This window comes from Gadus chalcogrammus, chromosome 7 (genome assembly GCF_026213295.1).
Source record: "Gadus chalcogrammus isolate NIFS_2021 chromosome 7, NIFS_Gcha_1.0, whole genome shotgun sequence".
NCBI lineage: Eukaryota > Metazoa > Chordata > Actinopteri > Gadiformes > Gadidae > Gadus > Gadus chalcogrammus.
Genome location: NC_079418.1, coordinates 13323421 through 13342461, shown reverse-complemented (window position 1 = coordinate 13342461; position 19041 = coordinate 13323421). Strand labels below are relative to the sequence as shown.

At 45.1% G+C, this 19041-nt stretch overlaps 2 protein-coding genes across 2 annotated transcripts; one reads left to right on the top strand and one right to left on the bottom strand.

Annotated features, from left to right (window-relative positions):
* The first annotated feature begins 1372 nt into the window (after window positions 1-1372).
* hsd20b2 (hydroxysteroid (20-beta) dehydrogenase 2) lies at window positions 1373-6411 on the top strand. The gene is made up of 11 exons (XM_056594479.1): window positions 1373-1588; window positions 2567-2613; window positions 2743-2818; window positions 2931-3041; window positions 3276-3343; window positions 3668-3712; window positions 3809-3843; window positions 3933-4014; window positions 4421-4486; window positions 4830-4979; window positions 5069-6411. The coding sequence occupies exons 1-11, from the start codon at window positions 1438-1440 to the stop codon at window positions 5162-5164; spliced, it is 927 nt and encodes a 308-aa protein (XP_056450454.1). The 5' UTR covers window positions 1373-1437; the 3' UTR covers window positions 5165-6411.
* On the bottom strand, window positions 5396-17939 carry slc12a9 (solute carrier family 12 member 9). The gene is made up of 14 exons (XM_056594478.1): window positions 17641-17939; window positions 15079-15345; window positions 14231-14365; window positions 13972-14109; window positions 13036-13338; window positions 12647-12754; window positions 12068-12179; window positions 11350-11507; window positions 10991-11073; window positions 10225-10349; window positions 9811-10003; window positions 9402-9576; window positions 8497-8643; window positions 5396-7849 (listed from the first exon to the last, which is right to left on the bottom strand). Exons 2-14 carry the CDS (start codon window positions 15287-15289, stop codon window positions 6975-6977), a joined length of 2763 nt encoding a protein of 920 aa, XP_056450453.1. The 5' UTR covers window positions 15290-15345; window positions 17641-17939; the 3' UTR covers window positions 5396-6974.
* Between the last annotated feature and the right edge of the window lie 1102 nt (window positions 17940-19041).

Here is a 19041-nt window from a genome sequence, read left to right as displayed (position 1 = left end):
TCGGCAGCACGAAAGAGGGAGAGAAGAAGAAGAGGAGGGGGAAGAGGGGGGAGGAGGAAGAGGAGGGGGAAGGAGGAGGGAGGAGGAGAGGAGGGGGGGGGGGGAAGAGCTCCACACTCCTTCCCAGATAGTACACAACACAGTACTGTACATGCAGTGACGACAATTATAGATATTACAGACATGATACGCTCATCCACACATTTAATCTGATTACAGAACGGGACCCTTGCTGTGTTGTGCGAAGATGTAAATACTGTAATGAGTTCTTAGAGTGCGACTACCTCAAGAGGAGCAGCGTCTTACGGAGCCCAAAGGGGTGGTGGTCCTTAAGTCGCTTCTCCTCTTGGGGTACTCTTCACTTCAGACTGACACGACACGCTACTGTACAAACACTGAAGAGAAACATAAATTGTAATCACAAACATTTCCACGTTATCTCTGTGGAAACACTCCCTTGTTTGTCAGAGAACAGGCATTGTGTGACAGTTTCCTTCTCAGGCATGGGTATCTGATTAGCAGTGACCTCAGCCCAGGGTTATCAGCGGGCGGTTCACATGGGGGCCGCTTGCATCGCAATCCGCTGAAACGGCATATCTGCCGTGCGACGTCGCTCTTCACTCACGCCTGCTACGCTTTGATTAGATGAAAGCGCCGCAGACGTAACAACGTTGTGATTGTGAATGGGGCGATGGACGAGTATTGGGCATTACGTTTCTGTTTTCATTGTGTGACACTGACACTGTCGTGGCTTGGTGTGGTTGGCATTGGCATCTGGAGGGGAAGCCGCAGCAGCATTAAAGCGTGGAGGTGCGGTCGTGCGAGGCGACTTGCCAATCATGTCGTCCCATTGAGTGATGGGTGACACATCAGACATCATGCCAACATTTGATCCGCAGGCGTGGCCCTGAACACACACACACACACGTTTCAGTGAGACCATTCATCTACTGAGCTGGAATGTTCCAGAAGTACAAATTAAACACAAGACAAATAAAGATATACCCAGGGGTGTGTGCGTCTGTGTGTGTGTGTGTGTGTGTGTGTGTGTGTGTGTGTGTGTGTCTGTGTGTCTGTGTGTGTGTGTGTGTGTGTGTGTGTGTGTGTGTGTGTGTGTGTGTGTGTGTGTGTGTGTGTGTGTGTGTGTGTGTGTGTGTGTGTGCGCGCGCACGTGTACACACGTGTACTACACGCCTAATAAAGAAACGTTATTGTTCATAACCTGTTATCACAAACATCCTGTAAATTACCGTCAAAGGTTAGATTCCAGGGTTGATGTGAGGTCAGGTGAAGGCCCACTGGACAAGGGGGCGGGGTTTAGCTCTGGAGCAGCAAGGGAGGGTTCATGTTAAACTACAGAACCCCGCTCATATAGGAGCACAGTGGATCCCTCTCAAACAGTAATTACATGCAGGCACGAGCACCAGTTGAGCCGTCATGGATCTTATGTGGGGACTGGCCGTAGTGGGTGCTGTCTGCATCGGATGGATCCTGCTTAAGATGCTCTGGACCTGTTGGTGTGGATTCACAACATTCTTTCTGTCAGAAATTTGGCGAGTGGATTTGAAGAAATATGGAAAATGGGCAGGTACGGCTTCTCACTTGTCCTAAACGTGTGTTTGTATTAGTACAAGATTCAAATGGTTAGAATTGTGATAGACTTCAATTGTACAAAGAGATGGTAAAAAAAAACCTGATATCTCGTTCTGTTCATACACAATTGCAGATTGGTTTATAAATAGATAGATAGTAACTTTATTAATCCCTTGGGAAGGTTACCTCAGGAAATTGCACACAAGCAGCAGCAAACACCATCTTTCAAAATATAATAAGTATAAGACAAAAAAGCAAACGTATAAATGTGCAAAACGCTAAATGCAAAAGGCTAAAAATGTATAACCAGGGAAACAATATAGAAGAAGAATAGTGCACAAGCCAATATTTACATGCATGAGTGCTTAAACAGTGCAAAAAAACTGTGCAAGAAAACACTGTCTCGTGCTCAGCCTACACTTTGAATAGTAGCAGAATTTGAGCATAGAGAATAAAAAAGATGCTTAACAGAAAAGAGACATGTCATTTTTTATTGTGTGTGTGTTCGTCTTTTTTCTGTACGTACTTAAGCAGGTCCATAAATGTTTAATTTAATTATAATATGAATCACTATCACAATTCATAATCAATCTGTAAAAAAACAAAACCGTTTTTTAGGTACACATTTATATTATCAAATGATAAAGACATGTACTTTGAATGTAAATAAGGATCCTGAGTATGTCAACAAGCATCATATATAAGGTCTGGCCTCTGAATGTCCGTTGCAGCTACTTGCTTAATGAACACAATATGTTCACTAGTGCATGATTGAAGATAGACCTACAATTTTGGTGAGCAAAATAAAGAACAATTGTTAACTGTCTTAAATTTGTATTGCTCAAGTTTCATTCTGGTTTGCCACGGCAAAGATAACTATTCCTTTTCTTAAACAAGTCAAATATCCTGAAAAATAAAGGCCAACATATCAAAGTAATATATTGATATATTAAATATCTATTAATACTTCTAGTTGTTACCGGCGCCACTTCAGGGATCGGCAGAGCCTACGCCAAAGAGGTGAGCGTTGACTTGCTCCCCAAGCTCTTAACATGATTTCCAGACGATGATGTTGAAGTTTCAAATGCCATGCTGGGGGCTTCGAGATGAGTCTGTCAATGTTGACCTGTCTCCACGGGACGTTGACAGTTAGCCCGAAGAGGTCTGGATGTGGTTCTGATCAGCAGATCCAACGAGAAGCTTCAGATGGTGGCAGAAGAAATAGGTGGGTGAAGATAAACATTTGATCTCAGTTAACAAAAACTTTTCTGTTGTTGTTGTTGGTTTTCTAGCTGTGGCTGCTGTTCTCAATCAACGTTATGTATGACCTCTTTCAGAGGCTGAATATGGCCGCAGGACTCTCACCATCCAGGCAGACTTCACTGGAGGAGGAAGCATATATCCTGCGATAGAAGAAGCATTGCGAGGCATCGACATCGGGATCCTAGGTGTGTAGAAAACAAGATGTCCCCGTGAGACAACCAATGGGCCCAACAATGGCCAATAGTGTATGCTGCTTTGTCCATGGATATGACTAATATCCATGGACAAAGCAATATGGACACCCTCTCATGTGACTAAGAAAACACATTTTGAAATCCATTACCCTTACGTTTAGTTCGAGGGGTTCTCGGGCTCTAGCAGACCACACAATACATATAGATGATTTGATTGGTTTTCAGTGAACAACGTGGGAATGAGCTATTCCGGGAGCTTCAGTCAGTTCCTGGATGTACCGGATTCAGAACTGGTAAGATTCCCAAATGTGCCATATAGTTTAGGACTGTATATAGTTTTCATATCATATGTCACATCATTGGTTAATGGACATCAAATATGTGTAGCCCCTAATGCTGCTGCACTGTCGAGGTATTTTAGTTTTGTATTAGTCTGCTCCATAACAGCACTCTTATCTGCAAGATATAGTAGTCCAACCTTATGGACAATATCCTAACCTGCCTTTTAATATTGATATTTAAGGTGTGCTGCTGGTACAACTACATTTCCACTCAGGGGTGATAATAGTATAGTCTACCCTAATTTAATATAATCTCATTTAATCTGTCATGTCTAGAAAATCTCCCAGGTTGTCAACTGTAACATGCTATCTGTCACCCAGGTAAAAAAAACATCAGTGCATCAAACATAACACCTGCAGCTGTACAGATATGTTTTTGTTTTTAAATAGATAATAATTTATTTTCTTGCTCCTCAGATGACCAGAATAGTTCTTCCAGATATGGTTAAAAGGTGAGAACTTGATAAGACAACTGCTGAGGAGCTGTTGTTTGTGTTGAATTATTTATTCATACAGTGTATGTTCTCCTTTGTCTCCCTAGAGGGTCGGGGCTCATCATCAACATCGGCTCTGAGATCGGGGCCCGTCCGTATCCGTTTCTCTCGCTTTATTGTGCCACTAAGGTATTGTTTCATGCACACACACACACACACACACACACACACACACACACACACACACACACACACACACACACACACACACACACACACACAGGGGCGCCGAAAAGGGGGGGTAAAGGAGACGGATTCTAGGGGCCCATGATGGAGGGGGGCCCAGAGAGGCCCCTAATGATGATGAAATTATAATACAGAAGGCCCTGTAAAGATTATTTTCATGGGGCCCAAAATCCCTAGCGGCACCCCTGCGACACACACACACACACACACACACACACACACACACACACACACACACACACACACAACTGTTTATTTCTTTATTGTCTCATGTTTCATTTGTACAATATGTTCCAGCGTGCGTGTAGAAACACACAGAGTCTAAATCCAGCTGTTGTCCTGATTTCAGGTCTTTGTGCGATATATATCCCTCTGTCTGGATTCAGAGTACAGGTCTAAGGGAATCACTGTGCAGGTGAGGATCTTAGCTTAGCTTTACGTGAACTATGTACTAACCTACATAACTGTTTCTTGATTGGAAGATAATCTGGACACCATTTGTATATTTAATGTGTTCATCAGTTTAATTGTAACATTTAGCTGATATGAGAATAAAGAGATTCTGATTCTGATTTATCAGTTAAATTGCTTCTGAACCATTCATCCATGGTTTGAGGCAAACTTCAAGATTTTCTATTTTTTGCAGTAGCATAAAACATTCTTTCAAGTTAGCAAAGATGAGATACGGAAAGTGGCAGACAAAAATAAACATGGCAGATGTTTCTGAAAAGCCTGTGTCATTGTGTATCTCTCTGCAGTGTGTGGCGCCACTGTTGGTCTCCACCAACATGACCTTCAACTGTAGAGTCAACGGTTTGGTGAAGAGTGCGTCAGACTTTGCCCGTGAGGCGTTGAACACCGTGGGGTACACCAACTATACCAACGGCTGCGTCTCTCATGGACTTCAGGTCAGTAGGATAGGACATAGAGTGAAGTTTAACGCCTCTATTATGCAATAAGGGGACCTCACTAAGGACTGTTTTCTATCCCCCTATAGAGCTTTGTATTAAAACTAGGGTCAGGCTTGGTTCACCGCCTAGCCTACCTCATGAAAAAACCCAGAGAGGTACCAGAAAACCTCCATAAAGACTGAAGACTAAAGGAGCGGACACACCGCATAGCCGGAGGGTTTGGTGATCACTGAAGAGCTGGGCGACTGCCCCCGTTTATCATCGCTGGTCCTTACGAGGATTGGGTTCTCGCTTTTAAAAGAGGAAACGAGAAAAACACTTGACCATGTGTGTGGTCACACGATGTGTGGCTGTTCAGACGTCTGCAGTAAGGACGAGGTGTACTGATGAACGGCCTTTGGATTATTGTATCACAAAACGTGGAGCCGTGGAAGGTAATGGCTTCTGTGGGGTTGGTGTTGAGCTTCTATCATTAATTCAGTTTGAATGGATTCTTTTTCTGATGCACTTCATAAAGTTTTACAAAAACCACAAGCTTTATTGTATTTATTTAATACCCTCAAATCCTTTTCCAATTCATCTATAAAAGGGTAACAGTTACAGAGGTAACAATGCATACTGAAATGTAATTTAAAATATATTCCCAGAACAATTGTTAGAATCAATGTTTTTCGGCATAACTAGCAAATCACATTTCATAGAAATGCCAAGCATAAGCTTCATGGCACTTATGGGGATTCATTTACTAATACTTGTTATTTATTTTTGGCATTGCAAGGCCACATCAACCATCACAAAAACATTTTTAAGTGAGCAGTAAGCAGTAAACTCATAGCTTTGAAAAAATAACAAACAAACCTGGTTTGGACAAGTCGCCCTGTAACATTTAAAAGATAATATTTCTAATAATTGGTACACAACAATTCCCTTGATAAATCGTATTAAATGTGCTACCATCAGGTATCACATTTCTAATGCATACAGATACAACACACACACACACTTTGTTTCCGTATTTTTCTGGCCCCAAATGTTAACTTTGTTGCCGTTTATTTGAGACTAAATTGACACGTCATTTGGTCAGTTCTATTTTCGGTTCGCTTAGATCTTTTATCTGTTAAATAGTTTGGTCTTTTATCTCTTCCGAACTGGAATGAAAAAAGAAAGCATAGACATTTACATCTACGCAGCAGCCCGGTTTCAAAGAAGTTTCTGCACAATTTCAGTTTGTTAAGCTCTGCTTTTTCCCCAACAGATAAGCTCATTCAGGTGTACAGTGCTTTTGTGAAGCCGTTTTAAGCGATCCCTTAGTGACCCTAAGCTAAACATGTGACATCAGTAACACGTGCTCTAATACTTGTGTTCCAAGAACACAACTAGCCTGAGGTACTGTATGTACACTCTCCGTTAAGCACTTGCAGAAGCTGAAGCAACCTTTTACATCGACAGTACCCTGCGTTAACTACTTCAAGTACAGAACGTGTGCATAGTTAATATTAACATCTTGCACACTAGTCCCCCCCCCCCCGTCTACCACAGCTTTGCAAACCACCAGTGACAAAAACACTTCCACGCCACGGTGACCATCTTTGGCTCTGTCGTAAGAAAAGGCAAACGTTATCTAAAGAGCAAGTAGCCACAGGGAAGCACACAAAGTCGCTACAGTGACCAGACTTGAAGAGATGTTAGGTGAAGCCGGAGCGAGTGATAAGACGGTGGAAACCCTAGCAATTAGGCATCGAGTGCCACGTCAACAAGCAAGCGTGATGAGAACGCAGGAATAAAGCACACCAACGGCACAATAACTTCTGCTTAATTTGCTGTGAGAGAGTAACGGAAGCCCTCCGGTCATGTGCTGACGAGAGGGAGTGCTCTTAGTAATTATATTTAACTTTAGATTTATTTAACCAAATGTTCCCTGCATGACCATCACCGAGATACTGAACACAGAACAGACAAGAGTCTAAAAGCCTTGGGTCTAAAGCGCCTCCATCAGAAGTCGGTGCACGTCACCGGGGTGACGCCGTGGATCAAGAGGGTGGGGCCTAAACGATTGGTCACCGCCTCTAACTGGGACAAGTACTGCTGCGATTGGCTGTAATGGGCGGGCGGGCGGGGCAGATAGAGGAAGCGCACCGCCGCCTGGGAGCTGTGCTCCATCAGCAGGCCGTTCACCGCCGACAGGAAGTCGTCGGAGAGGGCGCGCGGGGGCGGGGGCGGGGGCGTGGCCTCGGCGGCGTCCTCGCCGTCCTCCGGCGCGGCGCGGCAGGCGCAGTAGCTCTGCACGGCCGCGTCCCACGGCACGATGGTGATGGCCGCCCGGATCCGCAGCTTCCGCAGCAGCTCCCGGAAGGTCTCCTCGTTCACCGCCCAGCCCTGCTCGCCCGACGCCGCCTCCACGTTCAGGAAGATGCGCATGCGGGCGCGGCGCCACCGGCCCGACATGTTGAGCACGCAGGCCATCTGCAGCAGGAAGAGGCTGCACACGTCCACGCGGTCGCAGCGGCTGGGCCGCAGCAGGTCGAGCGGCCACACGTCGATGGTGCGCTCCGAGCCGTCCACCTTGCTGTCCCGGCCCTCGCCCTGCAGCTCGAAGAGGTAGCGGCCCAGGCACACGTTCTTGTCCATCTTGATGGCGTCCGACACGATGCCCACGTACTCCTCGGGGGACAGCCAGCGGGGGCTCTCCACGTGGCGCACCGGGGGGAAGTGGGCCTGCAGCGAGGGCAGGTCCACGCCAAAGTTGTAGTTGTCCTCCTGCGTCTTGCCCGGCGAGGCGTGGCAGAAGGCCGGGTCCTGGAGGAAGTAGTCGTCGGGGGTGCAGCTGTCGTAGAAGCCCAGCACCAGGGTGTTGGGCTTCATGCCACCTTGGCAGAGCAGGGATCGAGCAATACAGTCAGCACAATCAAAAAGGCACAGTTTGGAGCCGGACCCGTCGGTGTCCAGCCTCTAATGGAAGTATTGTTGGAGCTTGCTGTGTGATGGGACTCGATGGATCATGGTTGTAATGAAATGGATCGATGGGAGATTAAAACCAGCGATCTCATTCTACGTTGTCTGTGCCGATCAATGGCAGGATAATAAAGGGAGAGGAACTGACTTCAAAGAGAGAGAGACGTCAATAAAGTGGAGAACCATTTTGTTTTTGGTTTTTGTATTGGTAACATAACACACAAAAGAGCCTTTTAGAGAGCCAATGCCTTCTGGCTATAATTCTGGCCACGAGAGGCCACTAGTGTGCAAAGTGTGTCAAATGTGGAGGGCATTAAGCATTCACAACTTCAATTAAGTCTGGTTATGATTAGCCAAAGGGATCCAGCAAAATCACATACATTGAATATTTTAAATACCAAATTGTACCTCGCTAGCCAACGGCTAAAAACTTTACTCAGTTAAAAACTGTTTTGAGGAGTTTAAGGCTAATTCCAGTTGGAATTATCTAAATATGTACCTAATAGTAGTCCAGTAAAATTATCGTCATAGTCATTCGTCATGTTATTATTATGGTATTCACCTAGGCCAGTGATGCGCAGGAGATGCTGTGTTCCCTGTCTGACGGACGGAGACAGAGTCAGGTCCACGAAGGCCTTCACCCCCAGCTTGTCAACCAGACTCAGCCAGAAGTTATACTGCTGCTGGACCGGGTCCGACGGGAAGGAATCTGAACATAAACATGGATGAATACACTGACATGAAGAACGTTTGTTCAATACAGTGTTCTGAAGTCCTAAAACATCCACAGAATGTTTTTCTGGAGTCACTCTCTTTTTAAATCACACACACTCACATCCCTTTTGAGATGTGAATTTGCTGCCATCTAGAGGAGTAAAAAACATACACCATGGCACACCAATTGTTTGGCAGTTGATTATCTAATCGAAAACTAACCCCAAAAAAGGTAAACAAAAACATATAGGTTTGTTTTTCGAGATGATTTCAACAGACATAACATACTAATAGTTCCTTACTGCGTTGCCGTGTATCTGGGGCTAGGGTTAAAGTTGAGCCAGTGTGTCGTTTTCACTGCAAATTACTATTAAATAAAGTAAGAATATATGCTACTCAGCTTCCTACAAACTTTTAGCTGGGTAACATCCCGCTAGACGTGCAGAGAATACTCTGGGAAAACCCAACAATTATTGTACAACAATATAACACTTAAAAGTAATGACAAAAAATACAGAAATATATATATATATATATATATATATATATATATATATATATATATATATATATATATATATATATATATATATATATATATATATATTCCCAGCTATAATCAACAAGAAACACAAACCAAAAAACAACAAGTTGACCAGCGGTTCATAACATCAACTGGTTGGAAGATAAGATCCATAACCCGATTTCATGGCCCCGCGGCCCCAAGCAGACCCCACCCCTCCAGGACATTACCCAGATCTCCCAGCTGCACGTGGCCAAGCACAAACAAGCCGCCCTTCTTCAGCTGGTTGACAAACAGGATGAGCTGGGAGGAGGAGCGCGGGTTGGACACCATCAGCAGAACCTGGGGCCTCCAGAACTTCACGTGATCCTTCCTCACGTCCAGCATCAGCAGATACTTCCGCACCTGACCCAGAACCGGGGGACACAGACACTTCTGTTGGGCTTTGTGATATTCTCAGTCCTGAACGCGTTTGTGCGTGTGTACACACGTATACATATCATTTATAGAAGCCATTTACTTGTGAAAGATGATACGGACAGCACAAAGACAGACACACACACACACACACACACACACACACACACACAGAAAGATCTCTATGTATATATGTGTGTGTGATTGTGTGTGTGTGTGTACCTGGTGGAATATGAGGGCCTGGCTGATGTAGCCCCAGCTGCTGGTGGGGGACCTGTAGTGGAGGAAGAGGAGCAGCAGCAGCAGGACGACGATGCTGGCCGAGGAGTACACCGGGTTGATGACGAACATCATCACCAGGCAGCTGATGATGCCCAGCAGGCAGGTGTGCCAGGAGAACAACTGGAACGTCGGCCTGCCAGAACGGAGCCCAGTGGGAAATGTAGTTTTTTTTTATCTAGTTACTCTTCTGATGGTGTTCTTCTTTTGTAGTTCTTAGCCTCACTCAAAAAATATGGATACAAGAAACGACGATAAACAAAAACGTCTGCAATAAAACAAGTGGTCTTTCCATCTCATTCGTAACTTACGTTGGATCAAAGTGTCTAAATGATGAAGTTAGGACGGCGAGGTTACCTGAAGTTGGGCGCCGAAGCCCACTCCAGCGCCAGGCAGGCCAGGTCCACCGCGGCGTAGGCCAGCAGGTAGAAGACCGTGACCAGCCCGGCCACGGCGTTCAGCTGCCCCGCGAACACCACGCACTGAAACACAAGCGGGCGGAGCCCATTCATCACACAAATGGTAAATGGACTGCATTAATACAGCGCTTTTCTAACCTGTGGCCACTCAAACTGCTTTACAATATTCCCCAAATCATGCACAAATTCACACAACGATGGCGGAGTCAGCACTGCAAGGCAACAGCCAGCTGGTCGGGAGCAGTTAGGGTGAGGGGCCTTGCTCTGGGACACCACAACTCTCTATGAGGAGCCGGGGATCGAACTAGCGACCTTCCGTTTACCAGTTAAACCCGCTCTACCTCCGGAGCCAAATGCCGCCCAAATCGTTAGTTACCATATGTCAGCATATTCTCTAACAAACCAAAGTAACCATGGTTACTTTGTGTACAGCCGTATCGGGGTAGACAGGGAAATGACGTTTTTTGAATTTCTGCATCGCAAATAGACTTGAGTCCTTTATCTGAAGGAAGCAGAAGAACACAGAACAGCTACGTTCGCCCTCTGTGTGCTTTGGCTCCGCTAAAAAGAATTATGATTAGATTTATTTTTTTGGGGCGGGGGGGGGGGGGGGGGGGGGGGGGTCGTACATTGTCTGCTACTCGGCTGCACTTGGACTGAAAAACAATTGATTTAATTCAGTTTGAACATGAAGGCTTCCCCACCTGCGCTAGGGCCCACGTGTACACGACGGCCACCCAGGGATTGCCCGAGCTGGACTTGATGGCTGCTGGAGCCAACGGCAAACCTGTGTAGAGAGAGCATAAACAGCATCTGTTTTAGAGATATAGAGGCTTCATTAGCTTAATGTTACAAGAAGTATTGCTGCGATCACTTGCCATATATGGGCAGAGACAGTCAGGTGACTGTCCCTGCCCATATATGGCAAGGGATGACCGCTATACTTCTTGTAGCATTAAGCTAACGGAATTGGTTAACAATAGAGCTTCTGTTAATGTATATTTATTATTATGTAATTACAAATGGACTTGTGACAACCAAACCCAGGGCCAGAGAGTGTTACCAAAGAGCTGGTCCTCGGCGAGGGCATGGAGGATGCGCGACGCTCCGATCATGGAGCTCATGGCGGCCGAGAGAGCGCCGCAGTAGATGCCGATGGTCACAAACGGCGGCCACACGTTGATCCTCTGGAAGAAGCCGTAGTCCTGCGTCAACAGATCCCTTCAAAACAGAGGAGAGAAAGACAGTATTGTAATGTAATGTGTTTTTAATGTATGTATGTATGTATGTATGTATGTATGTATGTATGTATGTATGTATGTATGTATGTATGTATGTATGTATGTATGTATGTATGTATGTATGTATGTATGTATGTTTGTTTGTACACACTAAAGTTCAAAAGTTTGGGGTCACTTAGAAATGTCTTTATTTTTTCTTAAAAAGCATTGTTTTTTTTCAATGAAGATAACATTCAATTAATCAGAAATACAGTCTAGACATTGTTAATGTGCTAATTGACTATTCTAGATGGAGGCATATCTACATAGGTGTACAGAGGCCCATTTCCAGCAACCATCCCTGCTGTGTTCTTAGCTAATCGTGTTAAAAGCAAATTGATGATTAGTAGAACGCTGAATAATTGTTTAATAAAAGAGTGAGTTTTCATGGAAAACAGGAAATCGTCTGGGGGACCCCAAACTTTTGATCAGTAGTGTACATACATGTTATTGTGTGAGTAATATAAAATTGTACTTTTATTCCTATGCAACAGGACCCACCTCTCACAGGTGGAGCTGACCAGGAAGAAGAGAACCACATAGACAATGAAGGTGTAAACCACGGCCAGGATGGTGCCTTTGGGAATAGACGCACTGGGAGTCTTCAGCTCCCCTTCAGAGAGAAGGAATGGGATAAAATATAAATTAATAAATACTATTAAAAATAATCAAAACAGATGTGCAATTGTGCATGCCAGAGTTGTAGTCAAGTCACCAGTCCAAATCACCATTAGGCCTTTCACACAAGTAACCTAACATTCTCCAGATAATACCCGGTTGGGATGTATATGAGAACTCAAACGTCAGACTCCGCCCCTTCGGAGTATCTCCAAAACGTGTAAACACGTCTGATCTCCGATTGGGATTGGCATGTGTGAAAGGTCCACACCGGATCATCTCCAGACCCGATTCTCCAGAGTTTATCCGGAGTTCATGTGTGAAAGGCCTATATGACCCGAGTCTAAGCCCCCAGAATTGAGTCAGTCGGGGTCACAGTATAGAATAGGGATCAAGTCCCCCTCCATATTGCTTGAAGTACACGAGGATGGTTCGTATCGCTTGAGTGTTTGGATGTATAACCTGACATGTTGGCTCCGGCCATGATGCCTGTGCAGCTGGTGAACATCACAGCGAACACGGTGGCGAAGGACATGACCGAGTTGGTGCTGTAGTCCAGCGTGTAGCCGCCTGCGCCGCGAGGGGGAGAAATGGGGAACAATGTAAATGTGACACGCACACACACACACACACACACACACACACACACACACACACACACACACACACACACACACACACACACACACACACACACACACACACACACACACACACACACACACACACACACACACACACACACACACACATTTCTAATCTGAACACAAGCCCTTTTCGCACAACACACGTTAACGGGTTTACTTTCACATCCTTATGCAGACACCCGTAGACACACGAAAGGAACTCACGCCAGAGGTTGCTGCGGAGCGTGGTGGCGTTGAAGCCCGTGTAGGAGACGTCGTAGTGCAGCGTCTGGTTGCCGGGCCCGTGGTGCGTGATGTTGAAGTCCTGGGCGGGCACGGCCAGCGGGCTGATGAGGATGGACAGCAGCGTGACGTTGACCACCAGCAGGATGACGAAGGCCGTGCGGGCGTAGATGTGCGCGCCCACCAGGCACACCAGCAGACAGAGCAGCAGCACCACGGCCGAGTACAGCACGTTGTACCAGTAGCCCTGGGGCAGGACCCGCACGCCCCCCTGCACCGCCGCGTCTGGGGCCCCCGCGAGGGGTTAAAACACGGAAGATCAGGAGGTTGTAGTTTAAGAATGGTACCATGTTCTGTATCCTCCTCAACCTAGCAATCTGAACCATTTTGTCCTTTAGACAAACAAGAGTAACATCCTATGTTTTTGCCAGTCGCGACCAACCCGTTTGTGAACGTTCAACCCTCCTCTGAACTCCTCCTTGGACACTTGTAGTATAGCGTCACGGTGTGTACAACACGGCCCATTATAACACTGATACTATCTTAAAAATCGTAATAGTCATAACCATTGAGATACATTTAAATTTCGTATCATTCGAATTCCAGAAGAAAGAGGGGTTCACTTACACTCTAATGTAATACTTATTAAGGCTTTCTTCAGGAAAGGCCAGTGGTGCCGGATAGCATCACACACTACCTGTGCAGGCATCCTTGAGCGAAACCCTACCTGCTCTTCCAGAATGACTCATATCAACAAAACACTATAAGTCGCCTTGGAAAAGGGTCTGCTAAATGCTGAACAAAACATTCTTTAAAAAATAAAGAGTCAATGCCTCATGAAAGACCATACTGCCTCCCCGGATGGGAGGACACAACTAGAATACTTAACAAAAGGGAGGAAAAGGTTTGAAGGCTCACCGGGCTCTATGCCAAACACGTTCAGGATGGCCTCCACCAGGCCGAGGACGTACACCCCACAGGCACACACCTTGGCCAGGAAGAACATCAGGCCGATGCTCCCTCCGAACTCCGGCCCAAGCGAGCGGCTTATCATGTCTGACGGGGGTTTGGTCAAGGCCCGTCTTTCAAATCAATCAAAGTAAATCTGTGTTTGGCATGTTCAAAACAGAAAGAAAAGAAAAAAAGGGAATCCTTTGGTCAGCACCCTTATGGATACAATAGGCCCCGCCTCCTTTGATGGCTCCGTTGGTTGAGATGGCGCAGATGGACAGTATGGTGAGCGAGATGATGGTGTAGGCCACTACCAGCATTAGCAGGCCCTGGAGGAGACCAGCGTGGCCCACGATGAACCCTGCAGGGGGGGGAGGAGACCACGGGACATCACCATCGGTGTCCTCCCAAAAGGAACACAAGCAAGAGCTGTTCTTTACGAGTGCTTTACGGCTTTGTCTCGATCTCATGCTGGCTTTGTAACCACAATGCCTTTTTAGGAAGCGTCCTTGTTGATAGTTTCCTACTCTGTGACCGCTTAAACAGGTGCATCACATGCTTAACTATTGTTAGCGACTTAGTGTCAAATTCCCTGGGTTAGCTGTTATCTATTCTAAAGTAAACCCAAGTGTTATAAACACGACAGCAGTAATAGAAACATGATCACGTGCTTATTTTATGGTTAAGTGGAGAGCTGATCTAAATCTAGGTATGTTGTTAGGATCTGGTCCATGTATCCTTGCACCGTATTGGGACCGCCCTACATATGACCTATGGATTTCCCCTATACCCGATGAGGCGAAACAGGGAAAAGAATGCTATGCTAGTGTACTGTAAAGCTGTGAAACGGTCTCCCTGAAATCATAAAGGAGCTTACCACAAGAGAAATAGTTAAAACTATCAGAACCTTTTCCACAGGAGCCACTGAATGTACTGTATCGAGTGTAGTTTGGGGGGTTTCAGGTCATCGATTGGTATTGTAGGGATCTTATTTTTGGACGTTGCCTCACTGTGATCCTGGAGTGTCTTTATGTAGAGCCCCCCAGAGCACCCCCCCCCCCCACCCCCACTCACCGGTCCTGAGGAAGAGCACGATGCTGAACATGGACAGGACGGTGGGCACCATCACCCCGAAGAAGGTGTCCAGCTTTCGGGGCTCCTTCTTGGGGGCCCCGGCGTGGGCGGGGCTCGACTCCCCCGGTTGGCCCCGACCACACACCGTTGCCATGCCGACGGCCAGGCCACATACCCCGGAGGTCAGCAGGGGTGTGTGTTCGTTGGACATGGTCAGGTGTCAGATGGGGCGGAGGGGGGGGGGACTCTTGACTTCCTCAGAATCACCTATATTAACAATAAATTATGAGAACAATAATAAATGGATTTCGTATAGTGGTTTTCTAAATAATCTAAATCAAATAGAAAAACCAACCAGATGTTGTAGTTATTGTATATCATCACAGAACCGGTTTTATAATAAGTGGGTCTCTTAAAGTCGGTCAACAATAAAGCTGAACATCTCTGCAGTAGAAAACAGACTTCATGCAGGAAAGCTATGGGTAATAATAATAATAATCTACATGAAGCCATGATAAAGATGAATATCATGGCAGGACCTGTGGTGAGTAGTCAATTAAAATGGCATTAACTGTCTGAAAATTAGGCAATGAGATCATTTCAACACAGCCATCATGAGTCTAAATATATAACTAATATCACCAACCATATGATGTCCTCGCATTACATGAATGAACCATGTTTGTTACATATACCAGAAAATACACAATAACAGCCATTTAAAGCTCATAAAAAGGTTGTTTTATCAAAGAGAAAAACGGACTGACAAAATTAAAAGGACCAGGTATAAGTTATAAGTTATAAACTATGTATACAGATATATGGATATAAAAAAATCTAACATCATGCTAAACTTAACTTAAATAAATGTTTTCATTTTGTGATTGTATTTAATGGTAATGTTTGACTCCCAGCTCGAAGGGTCTGGGTTCAAACCCCACTGTTTGCAAGTCTAGATGGGAAAGAGCTGTAATGACCTGTATCATCATGAAAAACAATTATTCTACCCTGCTTTGGACAGAAGCGTATGTACCAAGTATGTGATTAGTAATCATGCTAGTATTGATGAGTACACAAATCCAATTTTCTATCTTTGAGTGTGTTGACTGAAGGAATACTATAACTGAAGAACAATGACGTGTGCAATCAATAGGCCTATTGTACATTCTTGATAATCATGAACACAATGTTCCCTCAGGTTCAGCATTTACCATACAGTTCAGATCGGTAATATGAATAAACATCAAGGTTCTGTAATCCAGGATATGTTGCCACATTGCATGTTCTTAAGCATCCTTCAGCAAGAATATCGAGACCTCTGCAGGTTCCTTAGTGCCATCTGAAAATGACTACTATGATTAAGGTACTGGGGAGAGGAATCAATTGCCTCGCAGACACTTTTATCCAAAAGCGCCTGCGAGGCAATTGATCCCTGATACAGTGTTGGCAATGGTGGATTGTTTGGACTGCCCAAGATACGTATGGTTCCTCATGACCAACATTCCAACTCACTTAAGTCACAAGGCTTTGCAAAAAGTCAGACAGTTGTGTAAAATATTCTTTTGGGAAGGATGCACGCACATACTATTCATTCTGCCACACTATTTTCAGCCATTTGAACGGGGACATGCTGTGGTCAGCAATACTGCCGGCTGGAGAGTTATGGAAGGAGAACAGAGGGTTTGCTTCGGAATTAACTACATCAGCTTATAATATAATACACTCATTGGATCAGCCCCCCTCAGAAACACATCACAGTGACTGTGTCTAATGGATATATCCACCTCCTCAGCTAGCTGGCCTCAGCACCCTCAGCTCTCCATCATAAGCGGACTCATTTTATTTTACTTAGTTTCTGAACCAAACCGAGTTACAACTGCAGGGTGTCTTCCTTATTATTTACTCTCATAGGCTGCGTCCCAATGGTATTATTGTTATAGCAACGATAAGTAAACAAATTGTATATCACCTTTGTCCTGGAGATTTCTAATAAAATTGTAATAAAATGTATGTAGGCCACTGCTGTCGTTAAAGGTGCAATATATAATGCCTACCCACCTTTCCATTTAGGATTCATGAGTGACAACCAATGGAAAACTAAGGACACGAATGAGAACTGCATGAGTCAACTTTGTGTCACCACCAAATGGGCGATTCATGCATATGGATATCGGGCCCGGGACTAAGAGAAGGGTCCAAATACTTTACCCTTTCAACCCCACTGGTGCATGTTTGGCCACCTTATCACAAACCGTCAGTGTCAGACACTGTCCAGGCATCCGACACACTGTCACGGCATGGTGTCCCAAACAGGCTGCTCATTGATACAAGTTGGAGTAGGACTAGTTGTCATCTTGTCAAAGTCAAAAGCTGCAAAAGTGTTATTAGAGAGTCGGATATCTTCTGGGCAGGCTCTCTGACTGCAACCAACGAACTGTACTACTGCGTCAGTCCTTATGATCCTACAACATTGACATTAGTGGGCTGCATCATGATGCACCGCCGTTCCGGAAAGATACATGTTTAACGTTATGGCCAAACAACAGAGAGATGCACACTTACCCGAGGTGTTGTGATGAGTTTGGTCGCGACCCAAATAAACCGTCCTCTGATGTGACGTGCACGACTACGACCCGATCTCAGTTCAACACACCGCCCGGGCCCCTTTGGACACTTCTGTTTTGGATATTTACATATGAAATTGTTATATCCGCGGAAGGGGGAAGTTAGTGGGTCTTTTTTTTGCAGGTCCTCACAAACCTGTCTGTTGTCTCTCACAGGGCTCAGAAACAACGACACGCCTTCGGTTTCCGTACAATAGTCCCATGAGAGAACAGACAGTGTTCATGTGACCAGCGAAAGAGGAGGGCTTAAATAGCACAGAGATGAGAGGTACGGGTTTTGAAGTATCCGCGGAGGCCACGCCCTCCGGCAGGAGTCCACGGAACACGCTCTGACGTCACGCTCCGCAGAGTTTCCGTATCAGAATTAGGCTACTTTCTTTACATCTTAGTGTACAAGTACACAAGAGTAAAAATATTATGATTGGTTCCTCAACAGCCGCATAGCAGCAACAATGCACGATGAAGTAAATCAAGATAAGCAAAAAAATAAAAAAGTGTAAGAAGTAAGTTAAAATAAGTATGGCAGCATAAATCACAATAATAATGATTAACAATAAAATAAAATAAAGTAAGTAATAATAAGAGGAACTAAGACAGTGGTAATAAGCATTTAATAATGAGGTGTAGTAAAGTGTAAAGTGTACTGTAAAGTGTAAGTGTTCAATGGCGCCAGCCACGGCTGATTCTAGTGCAGCAGGCTATTATTCAGGCTACAGTCATAAGATCCACACCTGCAGGGTACACCTACAAGCCCATCTGTTTTGTCGGTTTCACATCGCTTTAAAAGGTAGCTGGAGTGTAACAACAACGAAAACGCAAATATAGTTAATTGCGTGTTCAGTTTGACCCCCCCATGCTGGGCCTGCAGGCCTACCATAGCTATGGTTTTGTATTCTTATATGGGTAAAACATGACTCAGTATTCTTTTTTTTGGAATAGCGAACTTTGTCTGTAAAAGCAACCTATTATGTGTATTCCTGCTTTATAAAGTTGATGGTGTATACCTACTTTATACAGTCTATGGTGTAGGCCTACCAATGGCAATGTTTGATGGAGGTTGAGATCACAAACATGGGCTCCACCGACAGTAGTGAACTAGTAAACACCACAGTGGGGCTAGTTTCAGCATGAGCATGACAGAGGGACTTGGCGGAAACCCCAGCCCAATCAACATTAATACAACTGGAGACGTTTTGAGGGGTTAGAATAACAAAGGTTATTTGATATGTCGGCCTTTTACTTTGGCGTATTCAAATAGCTTGTCACGCTAACACTTGTAGAAAGGCTTCTTTGACCAGTGAAAAAGGGGAAGTTGTCACAGATGGCTCATTTATTATTT

What these genes read in the sequence shown, in the direction of transcription:
- hsd20b2 (XM_056594479.1), top strand. Translation starts at nt 1,438, where the DNA reads ATGGATCTTATGTGGGGACTGGCCGTAGTGGGTGCTGTCTGCATCGGA. An exon ending in GATGGTGGCAGAAGAAATAG is followed by an intron (nt 2,819 to 2,930) that starts GTGGGTGAAGAT and finishes GACCTCTTTCAG; the next exon opens with AGGCTGAATATGGCCGCAGG. An exon ending in GCGTCTCTCATGGACTTCAG is followed by an intron (nt 4,980 to 5,068) that starts GTCAGTAGGATA and finishes ATCCCCCTATAG; the next exon opens with AGCTTTGTATTAAAACTAGG.
- slc12a9 (XM_056594478.1), bottom strand. Translation starts at nt 15,289, where the DNA reads ATGTCCAACGAACACACACCCCTGCTGACCTCCGGGGTATGTGGCCTG. An exon ending in CGTGTTTGGCATAGAGCCCG is followed by an intron (nt 13,339 to 13,971) that starts GTGAGCCTTCAA and finishes CGGGGGCCCCAG; the next exon opens with ACGCGGCGGTGCAGGGGGGC. An exon ending in ACACGTGGGCCCTAGCGCAG is followed by an intron (nt 10,350 to 10,990) that starts GTGGGGAAGCCT and finishes CTTGTGTTTCAG; the next exon opens with TGCGTGGTGTTCGCGGGGCA.